The 16,408-nt window shown below is 48.9% G+C and overlaps 1 protein-coding gene across 9 annotated transcripts in view; it reads right to left on the bottom strand.

The window, feature by feature from the left end:
* The window catches only part of LOC104344009 (guanine nucleotide-binding protein G(o) subunit alpha), a 135,233-nt gene extending 125,478 nt beyond the window's left edge, over positions 1 to 9,755 (bottom strand). For all 9 annotated transcript variants that reach the window (XM_086469268.1, XM_086469266.1, XM_086469265.1 and 6 more), the window contains exons 1-2: positions 9,638 to 9,755; positions 9,493 to 9,535 (exon numbers count right to left, since the gene is read on the bottom strand). In XM_086469268.1, coding sequence (XP_086325394.1) covers positions 9,493 to 9,535; positions 9,638 to 9,755 — 161 coding nt within the window. The remainder of the gene's footprint in view (positions 1 to 9,492; positions 9,536 to 9,637) is intronic.
* Positions 9,756 to 16,408: the final 6,653 nt, after the last annotated feature.

The following is a 16,408-nucleotide window of genomic DNA, read 5'->3' on the forward strand; positions in this document are numbered from 1 at the left end:
AATTCACACAGGCATAGTCACCATGATCTCAAATTAAGGCATGCAGATCCACATCGTGGTGCCCTGGGAGTGATTTGAAAATCTCACCATGAACTTTGGAGAGACCCAGAGCTGGCCTGCACCAGAAACACAGACATAGTACTACTTCATTGACAGCCATCCAAATGAGATAACTCCACCACCTTTGCTGTAAAGGCAGGAGCTGGATTACAGCAAGGCCCACGCTACCGAGGCAGCGAAGAACAGGGCTGTAATGGATAAGGAGCACCGGACTGGCAGTGAGGAAACATCACTACATCACTGCGAGCTACCACATAGCACAGCTCCAGAAATCTAGCAATAAAACCTCTCATTTGTTATCGAGATTATTCTGCCTAACACCCATTTTGTGCACTCAGCCTTTCCTATGCACTTTTGCTTAAAGCTTTAAAATTGGAACTACTAACTCCAATCAGCTCTAACAGGGAGAGGATAAATCACCAAATTCTGCTTGGAGGTAGTATACATTTTTATCATTTAAGTGATATTTTCCTCAATACAGGCCCATTCTTATCTCATCCCCTTCTGTAACAATTCCCAGCCTATGCAGAAATGGTCTAAGTCTGTACCAGAGCGTTAAGGTGCATACAAGTTGCTGTTGATGATGACCTTGTAGACAAGAACTTTTAATGCAAGTCTGAAGCTGCTGGAGAGCCTCAAAGCATGTTGAGTCACTGCTCTGCCTTTCAGACTGTTTTAAGTGCTGGGGGGTTATGTTTCAGAGGGATATGCACAGAGGTGAAATGTCCATTCCCAGCCTCCTTGCCAAGGTGCGAACACTGAGGTGATGAATTCTCTGAATAGGATACTTCTGGAGTAGGGTGTTCTTCCGGACCAGAAAGCCTGCTGAGCCCCTCTCACCTCACTAAAGCAGCTCATGGAGACACTCCTCACGGCCACCCGATGCAAAACACGTACCCCTGCACTTCTACACAAAGTAGCCTGCCACATGCCAAAGAGAAGAAAATCCTTTTCCTTGTTATTAAGCCCTGTATTTCCTACCAGTATTGGGTCCTGCTTCTGCCAACACCTGCTCCCAGTTTCCCCTGAACACCAAAGCCAGCCAGCACCTTTAGGCTTTCTCAGAGAACAGCGACTAGCACCTCAACACACTTACTAGGATCAGTGTCTCTCAACCTTCCCCCCAACTCCTGCAACATTAACCAGCAGAATTTCTGTTGAAAGACTGCACAAGTTATCCTGTATCAAATAGAATACATGACAAATTGTCTTTGGCTCATGAAGTCACAGAATACCACAGGATGGCCTGACAGGGGAGAGGAGGGTTATTAATAACCATGGCCCAAACTCACCAAGTCGTGGGAGGACTCCATGTAACCCACACCTCTCTGCTCTCTCTCAAGCTGGTGTACTTCGGCTCCTTTGTTTTAGGCTTACAGGTTTCATACTGAGATTAAAGGTCTGCTGATGAACCGATAAAATTTTTAGTGACCAAGTAGAGCAGGATATGGCCAAGAATAAAGGGAAAAAAAAACAATTTCAGCTCTGCCAATCCTTCTCTTTCAATGTCAAAAATATTATTGATTAGGAATTTGAAAACAGGCATGATGTCAGCTTACTACATGGTTTCCTGGGCTCCCTTCTGAGAGAGTACTCCTCAGTTCTTTCTCAATTAACTTGATAGCTGGGAGGTAAGCATTTTTATTGGTAAGCTAAGAAATGCCTCCATCAAGAGTTTTATTGTATTATCGCAATAAGCACAAAATGACTGCGCTTTGGATTAAAGGACATTTTTCTCCCTTTTGCTCAGCACTAGAAAATCATCAGTTCCTTTGCTCTGTGTTATCCAGTAGCATTTTTCAGCCTTTTGCATTTTCTGATTTTAGGCAGAATCCTAACAGCATCTTATAATCAGAACTGTAATCCTCCAACCTCCCTACATCTGCCATGTGCATGAATAGTCTTAAAAATAAAATGCGAATGATTCCATTAACAGTTTAGGGGGATTTTTACATTAGGCAAAGCATTTCTTCAGCATTAGGAAAATTGTGGCAAAAATCATTAGTATTTCCCTCTAAGAATGAAATAAAAGAATTTTTGAGGCAAGAAAAATGGCCTTAGGTTTAATGTGCCAATGCTTTTTAAAAATGTGGTTTCCAGACCTTTTTGTTACCTGGTTTTGTTTTGTGAATGAAACTTAGCTATTCCCAGTATCCCACTAAGCACCATGCAAACATTTGAAATTCTTCAGATCTCATAAAAATTGTACATTGAACAGACAGCATCTTCACTGTAGGAAGAATTTGGCCCAAAGTCTGGTGAGGTCAAAGAGAGGATCTGAGGTCAGTAACGTTCAAATTGATTTAAAATAAGTGAGGTTGCTGGTTTCAATCTTGCTAATGCAAAAAAAAAAAAAAAAAAAAGAAAAGGGGGGGTGGGCGGAAGAGGAATCAGGCTTCAGAAATAATCAAGCCATGAGATGAATTTGTTTTCCTTGTCTTCATTTGTGCTGGTTTTATTTTGCTCCAAATTCTTGAGTCCTTAGGCTAGAATAAGGACATTTATTTTTTAACTTTTCTATGAAGTGAGCAGAGCTGGAAGTTTTCTTTCAGAAACAAAATAGAGAACTAAGTAAAGAACCCCTGAAAACAGAGATCACCCAGTCATCATGCGAGCCCAGACTCCACAGAAGCAATTTCAGGCTCAGCAGAAAACTGCAAATCTCAGGCGATTTGCAATTGCACCAGGAAGAGTGACAAGACTCTCAAATACCCTGGCCACCTGAATTTGAGAAGGTTTTGCCAATTCTCTTCTGCCAGAGCTCCTCTTCACACTTACATAATGAAAAAAGGACCAAATCCTGTCTTCTGCACTCAGTTGCACTCAGAGTTTAACCATGGACTTCAGAGTGAGGAAGACAGGTCCTTCTGTGCACTGTGAACTGCTGTTGGCTCATCAGAAAAGCTTTTCACCTTTCTCACAGCTTGAGCAGGAGGTGAATGAACTCAGAAGTCTGTAAAATCAAGTTCTTAGACCCTACACTGGCATCAGGCTTTACGTCTGCAACTCTACCAGCTTCAACACTCATTTGTGATTTTGTATCCTGCAAATCCAAGAGAAACCAGGGGAGTTTGATACTTGCGGGGTAGGCTGTAACTCTGCAAAGCGGCTGAAGAAAACTAGCTTTACCACAGGCAGTTAATTATGAGTCTGTAAGACACTCTTGACTGCCTGGCTCTTATTCTCCAAGTGATCAGCAACCTGCTCCTGCCCTGGCCAGCAGTGAAGCATTTCATGTCACTCTTTCTCTTGGCCAGACCAAGCAGAAGAGCCAACAAAGTGCCTCTACCTCCACTATTTGTCTCTTTTTCATTACACCCTCATTTTGATTTTCTTCCCCATATTCCCCAGGTAAGCATACCAGAGAACTCACATCAGATGTGAAGTTGTAACCCAGACAGATGGGAAACGACAGACTGAAGAGGAAAAACACGACGTTTTTTCATTTGTCATGACTCAATCTAATGTCTCTTACAACTTCTGGGTTAGCCAAGCCATAAACCAAAACAGATCCTTGGTTACATTTGTGCAGCTGATTTGTCTCTTTCTTCAGAGCTCATTAAAAGAACCGCTTTCATCTCATTAGATTGCTAAAACATTTCCAACAGCACTTGATGTGTCATGTCAGAATATGACAGGCAAATTTCTTTTAAGGTTTTAAAACTAGGTTGAAAGAAGAGAAGCTATGCAGTTCACTGTTGTCACTGAAAGATATTTTTACTTTTATGAGTCCCTAAAACAAGAAACAAATTAAGAACTGTCAAGAAAAAAGAAAAAACCCAAACTCAAAACGTATTCTGTCTTGCCTGCTAATATTGTTACTGCTTTTCTCTGAAATCTCTCTCAGCCTAATAACAAGAACCTTAAGTATAAAAGAATGAACTACAGTTGTTAATGTTTTGGCTTATAAGCACAATAATCCAAAAGGAAGGAAATAAGTGCTGAAAACATGATTACCCTTTGCAACTACAAGCCAAAATGAACAGCCTCACTTTCCTCTGTTCCCAGCTCCGATTCCTGCCTGGTTCAGAGACAATCTCCCTGCGCTGTGCCATTGCTGGGCATGGAACATGGCACTCACAGCATCCAGGAATGCAAGAAAGCATCTGGGAAGGAGGTGGGGAAAAAAGCCGCAGCGAGGGGAGAGCCCTCTCCTGCAGCAGACTCCACTGGGATGATCTCTCATGCCCTGGCAGGAGGCTCTGCCTTCCTCAAGACAGGCAATATGCTGATTAGCTGCCACTCCTACACCCCAGAACTGCCACAGCAGGCGGTTGACTGCCAGATAGGAGGTTTCACTGCCAAAACAGCCCCACCAGGGTTGCCTCTCTGCTGGGCTCTGAAAAGCAACAGTATGCCGTACGTACTGTGCCAGATCCACACCCAGGGCACAGTGCACTGGAGCAGGTCTTTGGAGAAGGACACAACTTCATCAGAAAGGCTGCAGCTCTTTCCCCAGCTTATTGAAACTCAGTTCAAATACTGCCCAGGCACAGCCTGTCGCTGCCTACTTTGGGCCTTAAGTCATAAAATCCTGGAAAATGGAGCAGGAGGCAAGGAAGAAGGATGGCTCTGCCTGACCTGATGCTCTCTCGTGAGGTTCGTGCCTCTGGGTGCCAGCTCACACTGTGATCAAAGAGTTTCCGAAGGGGAGCAAGGCAGCAGGGCCAAGTGGGGATCCGCACTCAGTGCTGCAGGGCAGAAGAGCGGTGCTGAGGGGTGGGACAGACCACGAAGGTGCAGTTTGCAGTCCTCTCCCCAGGAACTCACCGCAGGGGCAAAGCAGCCCCGCACTATAAGCCCCCATGGGGTGAGGTACTCCCGGGGGAAGGGGCTGCAAGTGTGAAATCACTACAGCTTTGAGACAGAGACATGCTGCAAAGAGCACTCAAGTGGGTGTTCACAACACATCATTTTGTTTCAACGGCATTTACCATCAAATTGCTGAGATGGGCTGTAAAACCAGTGGGCGGGGACAGCTTCTCACTCTGAAGAAGTTCATTAGATTATAAGTAATTCGGTTACACAGAGAGCAAGTAGAGCCTGGGGCTGTTTTGAGGGGCTTTTTGAAAAAGGTCAAAACAATATATTAGATGGCTATTGAAACTGATGGCTGTTGGGGAGAAGATAGTAGATATTTAAAGATAAGCATTGTACACTAGTGTATTTTGCTCCTGATTGCCTATCCCCATCCTTCTCATATGTAACATAAAAGCGTTTTGCAAAAAACAGCACAGCAAAGAAGCCTATCTACAGAGGTACTGCCAGCATTGCTGGTGAAGTGAGACATGGCTGCTTTGGATGATATGCAGGGCTGGAAGCCCCGGCATCTTGCGAAAGGGAGATGGACCCAGGTCTTTGCTTCCGGCTCAGCAGGAGACAGAAGCTGCTGCTTCTGCCGAGGCAAGATCCAAAACCAAACCCCAAAACACAAGATTTTTCGTGTGGGCGGGTGAAGCCATGTCTCCTCCTGAATGCCTCTGCCACCACCAACCCCTCATTTGGGAAGGTGAAGTGTTGCCCCGGCTAACCATCCAGAACGGCTGCTGCTGAGTAGGTGGCAGGACCTTGTTTTTTGAAGCCACGCCAGCTAACTCAGCCTCTCTGCGTTAGCGTGATTAAACACTGAATTCCCTAGAAGCTTCATGCTGATGGCAGCGGATGGTGTCCCCACCTGAGCAGTCCATCCCTGTTCACCACTGGACCATTGCACGTATTTAAGTATTCTGCTGAGCAGTAACAGACGGAGATATGCTTGGTGTCTTCCTAGGCTGGGGCTTCTGATGAACAAACACATTCACTAGCGTTATAAGTCACCACAAAAATATCCTAGAATAACAGCAGTCTCGAATCTGTGCTACAGTCCAGGTATTCCAGAAAAGAAGATCCCATATTCCAAATTTTGTATGTGCTCAACATTTATTTCAAGACCTAAGATCTAAAAAAAGTTGACATCCATTGCAGTCCTACATCAAAGTGAATTTGTTGAGATGGGGTGGTGGGAGTGGAAGATGAATTTCTCTCGTCTAGTAACACCCTCTGGCTTGGATCTTCAAAGGAGGTCCCAGATTTGCTTGGTTAAGGCTGTTTTTTAGTTTAAGCTGAGTGATAACAGAGTCTGGTCACAGCCTGATTCTGAACACTGTGGCACACTCTGGAGTCTCACTGGCTTGCATGGCACAACTGCACCTCTCAGGACTGTTCCCCTGACTAGCTTGGCCCTGACCCTGCATTTTGAGGCATGAGTGAAAGTATCTGGAGTGCAGGACTGGTCGTGAAAAAATAACACGCAAACCTAACAAGCCAAGTCAAAGCACAAGGGTTAAGGGTGTCAAAATGACCTTGGGTGCACAGAAAAGTGCCATCCCCGGCCTGTGTTGCCACGGTTTGAGATGTACATGCCAACCTCCAGTTCCACCTCTCTGCCATTCACCAGCACCCCTTTCTCTGCTGGATAACTCCCCGCTCACCAGATGAAAGTTATCTCCAAATATTTCACTAAAACATCCTTAATTAATTTTACAAACCCTAATTCCCATCCTGGCTACACTGTCAAATTATTGTTATTTCTACCTATCCTTCTTCTCCCACTACCTAATATTTCAAGGATTAACTGAACAATGTGTAACCGCTTCTTAGTCCTCTGCAACAATGTCTGCTCTCTGTTCCTTTGTCTTAGCATTTCCTAATCTGTCTACAGATTCCTGTGCTTCTTTTTAAGGCAATATCCAAGTGTGAAGCTGCTTTAGCCATTCATGAGGATGAGATTTATTATCTAGAAGCACACCAATAACACAGTATTAAAAAAATAAAATAGCAGTCTCTCTCATCAAAATCTAATGAACATGTGATTTAATCTTTATTAAGAATTCATTAGGTTCTCAGCAAGCCTGTCTAATGGAGCTTGACCAGGTGACATGCTAATGCCTACATTATATTTAAATTCATTTTCAGAAATGTTAATTTCCCTGCGTTGCTCGCTGCACATTGCTCTCCCCGGTGCCCGCAGCTGCGCGGCTCTCTCCAGATGCCTGCTGCCATGCTCACAGCAACACCACTGTCCCCACCCCAGCCTCCGCACAGTTCACTGGATTTCCCACACTGACGGACGCCTCCCATTTTCTGACACTACGCGCCCTTTCACCACAGCAGCCTTCTCGGCATTTTCAAGTCAGGTACAAAGCTGCAAGCCTAGCAGGCGTTACTTTAAGACTGTTTCATGGCAAATACATATACATATGTATGTATGAAACCATAAAAAAAATATATATAATGGGGTATATTTCAGTCCTCAGTATACTGATCAAGTCCAGCAAACAGATTATTATCTTGATGCAATTTTCTTCAAAACCCAAGAGCTCTGCTCTTTGGAAAACAAGCGCCACTGTACACTAACTGTGCAAGCCAGTGTGGTCACCGCCTGCCCCCCTGCCTATGGGCTCTGTGTGCATGCACTGCTGCACTGTTATTGTGGTGCCTACGGCCTCTCCCTTCAACCAAAGCCCATCGCCCGCCATTCCAGTATGCTTCTGCAGAAGCAATTCCAAGAGATTAAATAATTTATTGGTGCTCATCTGCAGTAACGTCTCCCCTGATCCACCTTTCGCACACAAACAAGTGCAAACCAAACCGACCCCACCCCAGCCCCAAATCAAACTGTCGGGGTGGAAAGCCTCCTTTCAAACCGTGAAAGGGGAAGCTCGGAGCCTTTACAGAAGTAGAGTACACAAACGTCGGTGGGCAAAGCTGTGAAGACCGCCGTGCACCGGAGGCGAGCTTCCTCGCAACCGGACCTGCCAGCCCCGCAGTGCCTTGGGAAAACGCTGCCTCGGGCGGGGGCGGTGGTTTAGTTCCCTGTGAACCCCCGAGGGCTGGACACGGCGGGCACAAAGTCGATACAGAAATATCCGGGTCACCGCTCAGCCACTCTGGCTGGAAAGGAGCTGGGCTGAAGGCCCGGATCTGCCCCCGCGGCGCCCGCACACCCACACGCACACCCACACTCACGCACACCCGCAGCGGCTACGGGAGTGCCGGGCCACAGATTGCCGAGCGGCGACGAGCCCCTTCGGCTATTTCCGAGCTCGTTCGGCTCCTTCCCGACCGCCTCCGAAGGCAGCCGAGAGCGGCGCTCGGTCGCCGCCGGGAGGAGCCGAGCGACGCCGAAGCAGCACCGCTGCCGGCGGTTCGAGTCCCCGCTGGGCGCTGTCCACCACGCGAACCGCCTGAAAAGCCACAGCCGCGTCGGGACCTGCCGCCGGCCGGCACGACGCCAACCCCCCGCGGCGGCCAGCTGACAGCCCGGCCCCCTGCAAAGGCACCCGCTCCCGGGACTGCGGAGCGCCGCTTGCACACCCACCCCTCCCTGCACCCCATCCACACCCAGCTCTGCTGCCTCTCCCCCTCGCTAAGCTACCCCGGTCCCCGGGGGGCCCCTCCCAGTCACTCTGCAACCACCGGCATCGCAAAGCAGCAACGGCTCCGTGCCTCTCCCGAGCTGAAATCCAAAGCCTGAACACAAGCGTCGGAGCTTGTGCCGTGATGGCGCCTGCCTCGAAGCAGCCCGTCATGTCTCTTTCGGTGGGGGGCCGGGGTATTCCGTTGTATTTTAATTAAGAAGGAAGGGAAAAAAAAAAATAACCGTGCCACCTCCACCCCTTCATTAGCCTTCCCCTGCACCTGCTTTCCTACGGGATGCAATTACTCCAGCCACGGTGGCGCGTTGGAAGAGACCGTGCGGTGTTTTTTTTTTTTCACTTGCTGTTTACTGCACAGTAACGCCTAATTAAACACAACAGCGTGAGCCCCAGCGAGGAGCGCCTCCGGGCTCTGGAAACCACCTCGGGCAAACTCGGACCCCCCCATCCCCCCCCACCCCTGGGCAGGGGGTGGCAGGAGGACGGGTTTTGAATGTAATCGGTGAGCGGTCCAGCTCGCCTCTCGTTAATTAAAAGGAGAGGGTAAAAATCTCAATAAAAGGAGCTTTGAGTGATAGGGAGAGCTGATTTAAATCCGCAGAGCCGGCGGATAACACCCCGACATTAAGCTTAACTGACAGTGGGCCGCTTCATGGGGACATCTGCGCGGCCTCGCCCCGCGGCGGGGGCGGGGGGGAAGGTGGGCTGCGAACGGCCGCTCGCAGCCCACCTTCCCCCCCGCCCCCGCCGCGGGGCGAGGCCGCCGGGAGACACTTCAGCACCACATCGGCCCTGAACAGCAGCGGGAGCGGCGGGCGCCGGGCCCTTACCCCCGCCCTCGCCCCGCCGTTTGTCTTCCCGCCCTCACGGTCCCCTCAGGTAAACATGGCGCCCACGGCCCTCACTCACCTCAGCGAGCCCCCGCCCCGTTCTCCCTCCCATTAACGTCGTTTACTCGCCCCTCAGTTCCCCCCCCCCCCCCCCCCCTCCGCCACACACACACCGCGGGACTTACTTCATTTGCTTCACGATGGTGCTTTTCCCCGACTCTCCGGCCCCTGTTGAAAGAGAGACGAGGGAGGATAAGCGCGGGGGAGGAGGAGGTAAGGGGACTCGGGGCAAGGGGCGGGGGGGTGACCGGGTCGCCAGCGGGTTCTCACCGAGCAGGAGGAGTTTCACGTCTTTGGCAGCGCTGATCCCGTCCTCCTTCAGGTTCTTCTCGATGGCCTTGCTCCGCTCCAGGGCGGCTCTTTCCTCGGCGCTCAGGGTACATCCCATGGCGGCGACGAAAATTTAAAAAAAAAAATAAAAAATAAAAAAAAAAGGGGGGGGGGCGAAAAAAAAATGCAGCCCCCGCCGCCGCCGCCGCCTCGGCTGGCTCCCGCGGGCAGAGAGGAAAAGGCAGAGGCAAAGCCAGCCACCGGCGGGCGGGGGGGCGGAATAAAAGAATTAAAGCAGATGGCCGTCAGCCTCCGGGCAGCGCAGCGCCTCCGCGGCGGGGCTCCCGGCTCCCTCCTGCCCCTCTCCCCGCGCCCGAGCGCTCAGTGCATCCAGCGGGGCTGCTGCGGGCACGGCGAGCTCTTCCCGGCCGGGAGGCGGAGGCGGGGGAGGAGGAGGAGGAGGAGGAGGAGGAGGAGGAGGAGGAGGAGGAGGAGGAGGAGAAGGAAGAAGAGGGTTCGCGGCGGGGGGAGGGTCCTTCCCTCTCCCGTGCTCCCGGCTGTCGCGCTCTCCGCTCCTTGGCGGGCGGCGGGGTCTCTAACGGGCGGCGGCGACGGGGCGCGCTGGCAGCGCTCGGCGGAGCCGAATAGAAGCGCGGGATCGGCGGCGAGAGGGAGGGAGGGGGCGCGCCGGGGCTCCGCGCTCCCGCCGGCCTCGCCCGCTCCCGTGACGCGCGCGGCTCGCGCATGCTCGCGGCGGCTCCGCCGCGGCCCCCGCCTCAGACCCGGGCCCGGCCCCGGCCCTGGCCCCGGTCCCGCGGGCCGCTCGGTTCCCCAAGGCCTGGCCCGGCCGCCGGAGGCGGGGTGTGTGTGTGTGTGAGTCCCGGCGACGGCGCACCTGGGCCCGCGGCCCCTCCGCGGCTCCCCTGAGGGCAGCAGCCGCGACGGGGTCAGGGCCGGGCTGTACACCCTCCCCGCCACCCGACACGGAGAGAGGTCGCGGCCTGGGCGCCCGTCCCCCTCGCCTCTGGGCGGCGGGAGGCCGTGAGCCAGGCTCCTGCGCCTTGCCTCGGGCCGCTGCCATCACCCGGGCGGGAGAGGCCGTGACTCGGGCTTCTGCCTCCCCCTTCGCGGTCACTCGGGGCTGGGGTCTGCCTTGGCCCAGCAGCGCAGGGCCCAGCGCCTCGACGCTTGGGGGCCGGGGAGACTCGCGGCTGGGGTCGGGCGCCAGCAGCGTGTTTCCGTGGGCGTTGGGCACCCCAAAGGGCCGGGGCTACCGTACCCCAGCCCCACACAGTGCCCTGGCCCCCCTCACGCCGTGCGGGTCCTTCGCAGCTCCTGCACCCATGCAGAGTGCTTGCAACCACCATGCAGTGGTTGTAACCTGCAAGCATGTGTAATCTGCAAGGAGCCCTTATCTAGCTCCTCACAGTTAAATCACTTTGATCAAGACTTGTGTTTCAAATCGTTTCCATGCTTGATGCAAGGCATCGAGTTTCACCACCATTTTGGATTATGTTTTCCATCAGTGTAATTAACGGGTTTTTTTGTGTGTGTGTTGCAGTGCAATCACAGATCTCTTCTCACCAGATGACCTACCTGATGCCTTGTCATAACCATTCCACGACATCTTAACAATTACTTAGGAATTCTAGCGAGCTAAAATCCTGCAGTTTTCCTCGCAGGTTTTGCCATTTCACAAGGTTGGAAATAGAGAAGAAAAAAAATGTCAGTGGGGAAAATAAAATAAATAGGACTTTGTTTTAAGACGCTTTCCTACTTGCCCATACAAGTCATGATATATTCAACTTCAATCCATAACATTGATTGATATGTGACAGTCTGACTACACAAAGATAAGGAGAGGGAAGAACGAAGTGTTGAGCGCAGCAAGCTAAAATGCATCAAACTAAAATGAACAAAATCAAGGACTGATGCCTGATGTATAGAGAGGACACCCACCACTCCAGTACACAAAAGTCTGCAAAGGAAGGCTTCGTTCTTAGGAAGTGGATGTAAATGACAAGGCAGCTGATTTTGCCTCTAAAGGCCACTCCACCTCCCTGCCAAAAAGAAAATAGCTACAGGAGGCTTGACAGGAATATCCTTGTGTTGTGGGAGGGGAATGCTCGGTCCTGGTTGTGCTGGGGCTGCCTTGCAGGGGCTTGGCAATAAGTGGTGGGCTGCCGTTTGTGGTGTTGAGTGTGGAAGAGTATACACTCACGCTGTGTTGGTTTTCCACTTCGGACCTCTGTTCACTGCCTCCTTCGGGACCTTCTGACCTGCTGTCCTGAGTTCTGTGGTTCCCATGTCCAGGACCCACCCTTTAGGGGGAGAAATATGATTTCTAATAGCACTTAGAGTATTTCAAGCACAACTTTGCTGGTGCTTTCGTTCCAAGCAAACCTCATCTCCCAGCACTGTTTCCCATCCTGTCTGCCTCCTAGAACATGTTCTTCCCATTTTCCCTCCACACCTCTGAAATGAAGGAGGACAACATGGCATATGGTTAACGAGATAAAGAAGAGATGTGAGACAGAAGCAGACGAAAGCAAAAGGGACTCATAAATAATGTTAGTGTATTCAGAGACCAGTAATATTTACCACACATTTGTGAGCTATTAGGTACTGTATATTTGAATTTTGGGTAATTTATTTCTGGAAGCTCAGGGACTGAGATGGGCAAGCAAGCCTACCGCATGTGTTCAGCAGGAATAAATGAAGATGGGAGCGGTTACAGAGCAGTTCCTGCTCTTTCATATTCGCGCAAATCTCTTGTGTAAAATCAATAGGATCAGAATTTCAATCAATAACTTTCATTTCAATGGTTCTAGCCAGAGGGCATTATGAAAAGTGCAGTATAGGAAAAGCACAATCAAGAAATCCAGAGGCAGTGTCCTCATGAGATGGTTGCATTTACTTCCCATCTTCTCCAGCAGCTTGCCAGCCTCACAGTCGTATTGGGATACTCTCCAAGGGTTTTACTAAGAGAATTAGTCTTTTGTATCAGCCTCTGGCAACTCGTTATCTGACAAATTTGTAGCCTGCGCCTCCTGCCATGGAGAAAATAATTTCTCTTCTACTTGACCAATGCAGAGTCTACACTCAACCCTTTGTCCCATGTACATCCCCGTCACTACATGAATATCTGCTAATTTCTTTCTTAAGGGAAAATCAGAAATAGGCAAGTCTTCTTGCTCTCTCAGCTTTCAGAAGGATTCAGGGGAGCAGCTGTGAAATTGAGACATTTTTAAACTGTTTTTATGCTACTGCTAATTGAGCAGAGCTGATGGAAATATTTCCTTTGAAATTTTTTTAGAGGGAAATTTCAGTTTTTGAAAAATCTGCTTATTCATGGCAGACAAATTTCAAGAACATGAAAAGAAAAAAGCCTGCCTCCCCCACCAAACAATCAAAATATGTACCAGCCTGCTTGGCTTTTGAGATAAATATGTGGGGTTTTGTTGCTGAAAATGATGTTTCCATTTTTCAGGAGCTGACAGAAGTCCTCTTTTAATAAAAAGTAGTTGCTGGCAGTAACAACTTCAGATGAAAATAGGCTGCTTTTTTTTTTTTCTTAAATATGACAGAACCTCTCCGTAAAAGGTGGAGAGGAGAACCTTTTTTCTGTCCATTCCTGCAATTAAACTATTTCACTGAAGGTGCATAAAGAACACACTTGTTATCTTTACAAACCTGAGAGTCAGCGATGTATTTTAAACCAAAGTCCTTAGTCTCCTGTATCTCTGATCTGTGCCTTGGCACAATCAGGCTTCTTTCTGCAGTCAGTTTTCAACCATTCTGCTAGAAAAATTAATCAGAGTCATTTCTTTAAGAAGTGAAAGATGGTAACAGAACTGACGGATGCCTTTGAAACAGACTGTGCCAAAGTGATGTTGCAGGATAGATGATGACTTTGTGATCTCTGGTGTGTTGTCTTCCTGGGGGTGATGGGCATCTCTAATGATTCTCCTGGGTGCATCCAGACTGGGGAGAGATGTACCCTCCAGCATACCCCATCGTCCTGGGCTCTGACTGCCCAGGTCAGGTGTTTGTAGAGTGCTCTGGCTTTCTTCCTGAAATACTAGAATCATAGAATGGTTTGAGCTGGAAGGGACCTTTTAAGGCCATCTAGTCCAAACCTCTGCAGTAAGCAGGGATCTCTTTAGCTGGATAAGGTTGCTCAGAGCCCTGTGCAGCCTGACCTCGAATGTTTCCAGGGATGGAGCTTTACCACCTCTCTGGGCAGCCTGCGCCAGTGTTTCACTACCCTCATCGTAAAAAAATTTCTTCCTTATATCTAGTCTAAATCTTAGTTTAAAAACATTATTGCTTGTCCTATCACTATGGGCCCTACTAAAAAGTCCATTCCCATGTTTCTTAGAGGCCCCCTTGATGTACTGGAAGGCTGCAATAAGGTCTCCCTGGAGCCTTCTCCAGGCTGAACAACCCCAACTCTCTTAGCCTTTCTTCATAGGAGAGGTGCTCCATCCCCCTAATTATTTTTGTGGCTCTCCTTTGGGCTTGCTCCAACAGGTCCATGTCTTTCTTGTGCTGCGGACTCCAGAACTGGATGCAGCACTGGAGGTGGGGTCTCACCAGAGTGAAGTAGAGGGGGAGCATCCCCTCCCTTGACCTGCTGGCCACTCTTCTTTTGATGCAGCCCAGGATACAGTTGGCTTTTTTTCCAGCCCAGGCATCTTGGTTTCTTTCACATAGAAATGCAGAAGGTGTGATGAGATGGGAGCCAGGGAGCACATCTGGACCCAGGACTTAGGAAGCTCGTCTGGGTCCCACTGTCCCACTGTCTACACGTGGCCTTGGGGAGCAGTTGTAAACGCCTGACACCGATGCCAGCATGCCACCAGTGCATGCCTCACAGCTTGCCAGGAGGTAGTAAAATGGGGTGGGAAAACTATCCAGTGGGCCTCAAGAAAGGTGAATCTTTTCCTTAAAGTCTCACAGCTACTGCAACACTCCCACCACCACAACTGAAGTTGCAGTAATATTGGAGGGAGCATCACATTGGATCCCGTCCTGGTAATTAGTTCATATTGGTTCATCGTCTCCTTGGTGAACTGGTGTGTGGTATGAAGAGTGAGTGGGGCAAATCCAGGATGAGATGACCATAGGAGGCAAGCTGCAGTGCTTTACAGCTTGTCTTTCCCCTCCTACTTCAGAAGTGTTCTGTCCAATCTATAATCTTTTATTTCATGGTTTTAATGCACATGCTAATGGAATGGCCACCAATCCCACGGAGAGATGGCAATGCATTCTAGCAGATCTCACCATTAGGAAGTTTTCCCCGGATATTCAGCCTAATTTTTCATTCTTTAAATTGATGTCAATTACCCCCCAGCTAAACCTAGTTATGCAGTGGAAGGCAGGTTTAAAATACTGCATGATCTCACTAAATTGGAGAAGTGGACAGAAATCAATACAATGAGAGGCAATAAGAACACCCATAAAGTTTAAGTGGTTGATGGAGGAAGGATTAATGAAATGCACAGATATTAGGTCAAATTACAAATATCCTTACTTAACTCTTACTCTCTCCATACCCCACAAATATGTTCTACTCCAGCAAATCAAATGAGGAAGCACCTTAGAATCTGACCAGCGACTTGGTGAAGTAGAGACCAGTATTAAGGGAAAAAAAGGTGTGGCGAGGGTTTATTGTATGGAAAATTGGCATCAAGACAAGAACAAGATATCAATATTATAAAAACAAACCAAAACAAAAAAATAACCTGTGGACAAGAATATGACCTGCAATATACTTGGCATCAAGAAGCTGGACAGTCTGACCAAATTTAGAGAAATACTGAAAATCCTACTTTTGTTATTAGTTTTCATGCCTGTCTGGGTGGACGATGGTAACTACAGTACTTGGGAGTCACTGACAGCTCCTGCCTTGGCATTAGGTGACGTTTTGGGGCTAGGGCTTGTGGGGCTAGAAATGTTTGCCGTTTGGAGTGTCAGTGGTTAACACGTTTGCATGACAGAGAGGTACAACAGCTTGGCTTCAAAGTACTTAGAACTAACCTTAGAAAGTTTTCCATTCATACCGCAGACAGAAGAACACAGAGAAATCGGGATGTGTTCAGGGGAGAGTAACAAATGCCAGATGGAAGATCTGCCGGTGAAGCCGAGGAGAACTGCATATACCAGGGCTGGAGGAGCTCTTGGAGCTGGCCTGGCTACCAGTTCCAGAAGAGAGCAGGTGAATGAAAGTGTTGGTCAGTACTGTGGCTCACACTAATGATTTCCCAAGGATCCACATCGATTTCTGCACAATAAAGGTTTGGATTTGTTTTTTTGGTTTTTTGTGGGTTTTTGGGGGGGGGAGGTGCTGGGGTTTTTAAAATTTATTTATTATTTTTTGAAAATTAAAGGTTTCTACTACTTATTGTGAAAAGATTTATTGTGTGGCCTGAAATAGGGCATTACCTCAGTCTGCAGAGAGCCTCAAGTTATGGTTTCTCAAAGTGAGAAAGAACTTGTCAATAACCCTTAATGAGGTGTGAACTCCTCTCCCTTTTCTGCAGTGACTTTCAACTCCCAGCTCTAAGGAGACTTTTCAGTGCCAATGTTTTCCATTTTCTAGTGGTTCAGGGACACATGGCAGATAAAGAGAAAAGCTTGTAGGCCTACAAAAAAAATAATCAGAAGCTAAATGATTAACTATTTTGCTGCTGATCGTTGACAGGAGATCAGTACAGATTCCCTTGTGGGTATTTTTATTGTTGGGGACAGGTTTGCATAAAGCTGCAC

The sequence above is a fragment of the Leptosomus discolor genome, chromosome 8 (genome assembly GCF_034619465.1).
Source record: "Leptosomus discolor isolate bLepDis1 chromosome 8, bLepDis1.hap2, whole genome shotgun sequence".
In the NCBI taxonomy this organism is placed as follows: domain Eukaryota; kingdom Metazoa; phylum Chordata; class Aves; order Leptosomiformes; family Leptosomidae; genus Leptosomus; species Leptosomus discolor.